Below are 7,893 nucleotides of genomic sequence, written 5' to 3'. Positions count from 1 at the left end.
GTATTAGCTTATGTTTTCAGTTACTGCTCAGCAAGCGTCCTGGGTCAAAGTCATTGCACACAATTTTGTGTGGATAGGATGGATCTTTAGATTTTAAGGTTGAGAGTATATATTTATTTATTGCATTATATAGATGAGCTCATTGTAATTTCTGTTTTTGAGAGTATATATTTTTTGACTTTTGATATGTGCTGAAAAATTACGTTTTGGAACAGTTGTCCCAGTTCATACTTCCACTCTGACTGTATTAGAGGTCTCATTTTTCTCCTTCCATTATTAAACATTGCTAATCTACTAATTGCACAATGTCTTAGCCTAGTTTTATTTTCTTGGATTTAAAAAACTTTATTTTTTGAGACAGGGTCTTGCTGTGCAGTCCAGGCTGGCCTTAAACTTAGGATCCTCCTGTTTCAGGCTCCCCAGTGCTGGGATAGTATAGGTGTGTGCCATTGCACTTGGCACTTTTTTTGAATTTTTAGGGAGTCTTTTGTTAAAATTTCTATGAATGCCATGTCTTTTACATATAAATCTATAAACCGTTATTGTTGTTTATCAATTGATTGATTAATTGTGACAGACTTGCTGTGTAGCTCAGGTTGTCCTTGAACTCACAGTGATCCTTCTGCCTCCCAAGTTCTGGGATCACACCACCACACCCAGCTGATACTTTCTTGTATAACTGGTTAAAGATTGTAGAAATATTTTAAAAGCTAAAACAATGACTTTTAAAAACTAATTTTCTCTTTGTATTATTGACTTTTAGGAAATTATTTTTCTTCCTAGTAAACTATATGAAATGATCATATGGAGTTACTTAGGAATCTAAAGAGTACTCATATCTAGGATCAATACAGTTGTGTTTATTTGTTAGATTTAACAGCATGGGTGTCTGCAGTATTTTCCTTTTGATAGAGTTTTGTTTAGAAATTGATTTAAAATCAGATGTTGGGAAGAACTTTGAAACTGTCTTACACATTTGTTTTGTTTTTTTTCTTTTTCATTTATCTTTTGTAGATATTGTACCCCAAGATATTTGGACTATGAAGATTTGGAGCGCAAGTACTGGAAGAATTTAACTTTCGTGGCACCTATCTATGGTGCAGATATTAATGGGAGCATATATGATGAGGTATACATGTATTATAGTTGATTTCATCAAGGACCATGTGGTAATACTGTTTTTGTTACCATCTTAGATAACTAAGAAATAGTGACTTATTGTGCTTTTAGGCGATCCATAATTCTGCAAAGTACAGGAGGGAATATATCTGGCTTTAGAAGAAAACTTTTTTCCAGTTGACTCCTTCCTGCAGCAGTGTTTTTGAATTTCCCATTGCTCTACTTCCTCCCTAACACTTGATACTGTCAGTCGTCTAACTTTAGCTGTCCTGTTGGGTATGCATAGTACTGGCCTGGGTTTTAGAATTGCATTTTGTTATATTTTCCTTAGATTCTTTGGCTGTCTAATTTCCCTTTTAGTGAAGTACCTATTCAAGCCTGTTGTTCACTTATCTTTTTGTTACGCTTTTCTTACGGTTTTATCCTTCTTTATATGTTATAGATAGGAGGTGGCACAATTTGAAATTTTTTGTATATCTTCTTTTTTCTTTTGCTTTTTGAGACAGGGTCTCACTATGTAGTTGAGACTGACCTGGAACGCACTATGTAGCCCAGGCTGGTCTCAAACTCACAGCAATCTTCCTGCCTCAGCCTCCCGAGTGCTGGGATTACAGGTGTGCACCACCTCAACCGGCTATTTATATATTCTTAATTGTTGGTCAAGTGTTATTAAAATCTTATTTTTGGGCTGGGGATTTAGCTCAGTGGTTCTGCCACCTGCCTTGCAAGTGCAAGGACCCGAGTTCAATCCTCGGTACCAAAAAAAAAATAAAAAATAAATAAAATCTTATTTTTGCAGATGGATTGAGTATTAGATAGTGTTGTACAATTACTTGAATGAGATGTAATGGTGGCATGATGGCTTGTAATTTTTTGTGATTGATTAAAGACGGAAATTGAAATATAGTAGGTGAAATAGTATTAAGTGTAGGATTTCTTTTAAAAATTCTTTAGAAATCAAACAGAGGGGTAGAAGATTGGCAACTATTTATAGTTGAAGTTAGATGTATACGTTGTGTTTTAAATATGTATATGTTTAAACTATTTTAGTATATGTGCTGCTGAACCGAGCACAAAAACTATCTTAAAAGTTAGAGAAAAAACAGCCTTTCTCTATTAATATCTTTTTGGGGTTTATAAGTAAGTCACCTCTGAGGAGGATTTATTGCTTATTAAAGTAGCTTGTACTGATACAGGAAAATTGGAAAACAGAAAAACCTAGAGAAAGTAAAAGTTGCTCTATAAGCAAGCTTATTAAACAGAAATAGAAATAACACCTTTATACAGTACTTCCTTTTGGTCTTTTGCATGCGTGTATGTATGTGTGCAAGCACAAGTCTGCAAATGTGTGTTTCCCACTCAAGAGCCATGGAGGTTTTAGCTGGTTTGTGAAACATTTGCAGCATTGCTTTCCAGAAGGCCCATTCATTTCATTTTAGCACTAGCATATCTAGACCGGTTTCAATGCCTTGGATCAAACAGTTGGTAGTATTCTTTTTTATGTATTTGAGTTCAGGACTCTTGTTTACTTACTTATTCTTTAGTGATAATGTATCTCCTAAAAGTGTAACATGTTGCTGTTGTTACTGATCTTTGGGGAGATGAGCAGTTGTGTATGATAAAGGTGGGAACCTAAGGAAGAGGCCAGGGTCAGCTTCAGTGCCTAGAATAAGGTCTGGGAAGGGCCCTGTGGCAAGTGGAGCATGTAGGAAGCGATCAGTGGTAAAAGGGTGTGGGCAAACGGCCCTAGGCCTCTGAAAACATGTATGGCAGCTTGGTGTTTTAAGGTTATGCCATCAACAGGACTACTTCATATTTTAGCAGCAGCCTTGTCTTGTTACCAGTTTCAAAATATACGTCATATTAAATGGTGCCTTGCTTATTAAACTCATTGTGTGGAATTTTCAGTGGGACGGATGAGGCAGAGTATACACTGCTGGGTTTCATACTTGACCAAACTTGGATCCCAGAGAATTTAAATTGCTTTTCCAAACTTACAAGGCCAGAGCAAGGGCTGCTGCATGCTTTATTCCCCACATCAGTTTTAGAACAGCAGGTGTGCAGTCAGTTCCCATGTTGTGGGAATGTGTTAGTCAGGGCTCTGTCAGCTGCACATTGCCCCCGATCCGTTTTGTGCCTCCTCTGTGGTCTCTTTCCTGTGGTATTGTGCAAAAATGTTCAGGCCTCTGGGAGGAAGACTAAGCCGAGAGACCACCCAGATCCTGGGCTGAGAAGTTGCATGTCTGATTGCTCCAAAATAATTTTGTTTTAAAAAAACTTCCAAAGCACCCCTTTGGATCAATTACCTCTTCATTCCTTTCTTCATTTGTGTATAATTAAGAGAAGCTGCATATTTGGGGTCATTTTCAGAATAATTGTCATAACAATTTCTGCACTAGCCTCTGTATTTGATAATAAAATCATCTAAGCATTGTCTGCAAAGATGGGGTTGATGGACTTTGGTTTGCTGTGCTTATCAATTTATTGCTTTCATTTGAAAACCAGTATTGTTTGCCACTGCTTCAAGGGAACATTGACTTTAGACTTCAGATTTGAGTAACTTTAGTTATTAAAATGCAATGAACAAAATCCAATGGTTTGTAAACGTGCAGTTTTAAAGCAACCTCATAACTTACAGGCTTTGAGATGGGACTTTTTGTTGTGGGAGGACCTATAAAGCCTTGTATGTTTTTGTTTTCAGTGGACTTTCTGCAGTCTGTGAGGGAGCATTTAGCAGCTCTTGAATGTAGCTGACATTTTCAGTGCTTCTGTAGCATGAAGACATGAGAGAATGTTGTAAACTTCTGCGGGTAAACTAAACAAATCCCACACAAGACAGCCCAGTTGAGACACATGAAAAATACTTGGTGTAGATGGAGAATAAAAGAAAAGGAGCGTGTAATGGCAGTGATGGAAGTGAGTGTCATGATGACAGGAGCTGTCTGGAGTGGAACTCATGGTGACCGGTGTGCATCGAACACGCCTATGTTTTGTTTAGCTGTTGTAACTTGATATTGTTGAGTTCTTTAGTTCAGTATTTAAATTGTACAGAGAACTGTTCCGTAGTTCATGGCACATTATTTTAAATGGAATCATAGAATCATCATATTGTAGTTGTATTTCCCCCATCATTCTACTCATGGCTGTTTCCTTTAATCTAAAAAAAGCTGTTGGGTAAACAGCTTATTTGTGGTTGGGGTAGGGGCTCTCAGAGAGGGTATGAGCAGGTAAGACAGCTTTTCATTGTACCGAGATAAATAAAGATCCTGGTTCTCAAGTAGTTCACAGGCTTAGAGGGGCAGAAGGTGCATTTAGCACCTTCCTTGTTAGCGAAGGGAGATGGGTCTGGAAATCACAGTGTTTATGGCTTGGCTCCTCTTTCATTCTGCTGCTTTTTTCACAGCTTGATTTTCTTAGGTTCTCTTAAAAAAATTTCAGTCAACAACTTGGGCAGTAGCATTGGTTAAGTAACAGTAGCATGTTTTAAGTAAATTATCTTTTAAGATGAAATAGTGAGACCATCAAAGGCATGTCTGAGGAAACCCAGCCTTTGGGTGTATGTTGCAGAACAGAGTTTTATAATAAAGTATTATTGGAGCGCAGCTTTGCATATTCACTTATTACATACGGCTGTTTTTTGCACTTTAAAGACAGAGTTGAATAGTTATGACAGAAATTGTGTGGCCTGCAAAGCCTGAAGTATTTACTGTTTGGACCTTTATAGCATCTAAGATAAAGGCACAAGTATTTGTTTTTGGAAAAAGATACGCAAATGAATTTTTGAAATACATGAGATATAAATTAAATTCTGGATGTCCTCAGGAGAACCAAATTCATATAATTGTATCGATTAATGGTAACAATGATGTTAAGGTACGTGGAATTTCAGTAAACCTTTGTAGTTAAAAAAAGTTCTAAGGAATAGAGCTACATACAGTCCTGGTGGACCACACATGGTTCCTTGGCAACAAAAACATAAGCGTAACAATCTTCAGATCTGATTTTTTTGGTTTTATTTCAGTAAGGGTTACTCCACTGATAAAGTTAGCTTCTCCTAATAGTCTGTACATGTAAAAAGTTAGTCCTTTGTTAGAAACTTAGGAGTTTCTTTAGGAGATAAAACAAACAGAAAGATAAGGACAGAGGGGAAAAATAAACTCCTGTAATTGTGGGGTGATATGACTAAGCCCCATAAAAGTCAGGAGATAGCTGTAGAAAAGATTTTTAAAAAAATTGTTTTCAGCCTCCAGTGCTGGGATCCAGGGGTGCGCCATCATGCCTGACTAGAAAAGATGTTTGAGATGACCCTGACTGTGCTCCTCCATCATCCTTTGAAATCAGGCCTGCATCTCTGTTCTCGGTGAGAGCCTAGAATAGACGTCAGTATTACCTGCGCTGGTGCAGTTACGAAGTGTGTCATTCAGGCTTGTGTCTTGTATCTTGGGCTGCATTTCCAACAGTATCCATCTTATCGTATAATAATGACCTTTTTAGCGATAGTAATGCTTCATTACAGTGAGGTTTTAAAATGGCAGTTCCACATGCTTGCTGATGCAGCCTGTTATCATCATAATCAATAACACCAGAGAGATCGCCTGGTGCATTTTCTGTGTTCAGAAGAGGCTTCTTTGTAAGATTTTTCCATTGGTGAGGGATGGCAGATAGCTCCTCCTGTAATCCTTTTCTCCCTCCTCCATGACTCACACTTTCCCGATTTGAATGCCTTGTAGCATAACAGTCTTCAGTGGCCCTCTGGACCTACTGTTTCTTACCAACAGGTTTAGCTTTTACTCCTTTCAGAGCTCCTGTGGAGCAACTTAGCTGTCTTTGGTTACTAAGTATCCAGGTACATCTTCCTTCTCATTTGAAATATAGCTGTGAGATGGCATTTCATCGAGACTAAGCATTTCCTTTGTGTGTAACCATCATCATGAGTGTTCCGTTGTTCACTGTGGACGATAGCTGTACCATGCTGTGGGGAGCAGCTGCCTTGGCCATGGTCTTGAGCTTGTGCCATCTCCCACTGTGGTCGGAGCTGTCCCATCACCGAGTCATGCTCCCGCCCCACTGCTGCTGCTCCAGGTCCTTTTGGGTATCTACCACCTTCTCTGTACTACCCTTGCTCTCTGGTCCTCTGCACTGAGTGTGGTTGTCAGTCCACTGAACAAGGACTTTTAGTTTTTCAGAGTATTGTGTTGGCTGGAGTAACGCAATAAAGCTTTCCAGGAGAGCTATGTTGAAAAGACTGGGATATGTCAAGATCAGTACAACTCACCCTCTACTCATTGTAGGCTTTACTCCATCTCTAATGCTCACTTACTTTCAGATTTTCTCACATTGGCAGGACACATTCTCAACAACAATGGGAAGATGACAGCAGCAGTGCTCAGTACATCTGTCCGGAAAATGTCAGACTACAACTTAACTGCTCTCTCTCTTCTCTTCCTGAGAATTGCACACAATTGAAATGATCCTGTGGTGGACATCCCAGAAAATTTTTGATTGGACAGTGAATTCTGGAAAAAGATTTATATTATTAAAGCATATATTTGGAAAATGAATACAGGAAATGAAGGAGATGTGTATTTTTGTACTTCTTCTGCTGTAGACTGGGTCCAGTGATGGCAGCTGTCGTTTGGTATATGCTGTCTAGCCCTCGTCCCTAATGTGCCTACTGCACAAATATGCCTACGTAACTGTAGAACTGATGAGCACATAGCAACAAAAAAAGGGCCTGGGCCAGGTTGTGGAATTTCCTGAACATTTCTGTTTTGTATATATCTTGAAAAACTCTTTGATGTTGTTGAGTGGGGAAGTGACAGCCTCAGAATCATGCTTTAGAAAGTGTGATCTGATGACTGACCGTGAGATGGCCTGGTTACATCGAGAGGCTCAGAGAGTGCTGTGGACGAGGAGGACGAGGATGGAGGGCTTAAGTGGCCTTTCCCATGCTGCGTCACCTTGCATCCTGGCACGTCATGTCTCGTGTTCCCTTCTGGATACTTGCTGCTTTTCAAAACGAGACTGACTCTGTGGTCCAGGCTGGCTTTGCATCATCCTCCCGCCCAGCCTTCCTAGTGCTGGGATTGCAGGCATCACCACCATGCCCAATTTCCATGTTTTTCCTAAGCACTAGTACCCAAAACAGTGAGCGGCTCTGTCTTTCAGTCTCAGGATCTTATTACAGTCTTAAATATTGTGCACTTCAACCAGCTTTTGTTTAAATAGATTACTTCTGTTCTTATTTATTACATTAGAAATTAAGATTATTTAAAAATGTTTACTTCATTAAAAATAACCCATTATAGAAACATAAGTGTTTTTGTTAAGGATCTGAATTTTTCAAAACAAAAATTCAAGAATTTTTACATTATTTCACATTTAAAAAATCTCATATCTAGCATAGAAGACTTCTGGATTCTTTATTCTACTTCTGTTTGATCTGTTGTTATTTCATGTGTCATGTAGCCTTTGTACAACTCCACATCACGGTCCTGTGAGGATGAGATTGAAAAAGGCAAATGATAATGTCCTAGTACAATTTTGAACATAGTCTTGATGTTGTAGATCCTCTGACGGGATCTGGATGTCACCCACATGGTCCCCCGCCAGTACTTGGAAAGTGCTGCCATGAGGTACAGCATTTGGCAAAAGAGAACTTCTCTGATCTCACTGAATATGATGATATAAAGAATTCAGAGCAAGAGAATGGTGTTCTACTCTCATTTATTGACTTTCAGATAACTGCATAATTGATACTGTCCTCCAGGACTC

General features: G+C 38.8%; 1 protein-coding gene across 1 annotated transcript in view; it reads left to right on the top strand.

The window, feature by feature from the left end:
* The window catches only part of LOC104873621 (lysine-specific demethylase 4C), a 46,654-nt gene that overhangs the window by 26,948 nt on the left and 11,813 nt on the right, over positions 1-7,893 (top strand). Inside the window, exon 5 of the mRNA XM_019210079.2 lies at positions 1,015-1,129. Within this exon, the coding sequence (XP_019065624.1) occupies positions 1,015-1,129 (115 nt within the window). The remainder of the gene's footprint in view (positions 1-1,014; positions 1,130-7,893) is intronic.

This window comes from Fukomys damarensis, unplaced genomic scaffold (genome assembly GCF_012274545.1).
Source record: "Fukomys damarensis isolate Sample0158 unplaced genomic scaffold, DMR_v1.0_HiC HiC_scaffold_73888, whole genome shotgun sequence".
Lineage (NCBI taxonomy): Eukaryota > Metazoa > Chordata > Mammalia > Rodentia > Bathyergidae > Fukomys > Fukomys damarensis.
The sequence above is the reverse complement of the archived record's forward strand: the minus strand, read 5'-3'. Positions and strand labels throughout refer to the sequence as shown.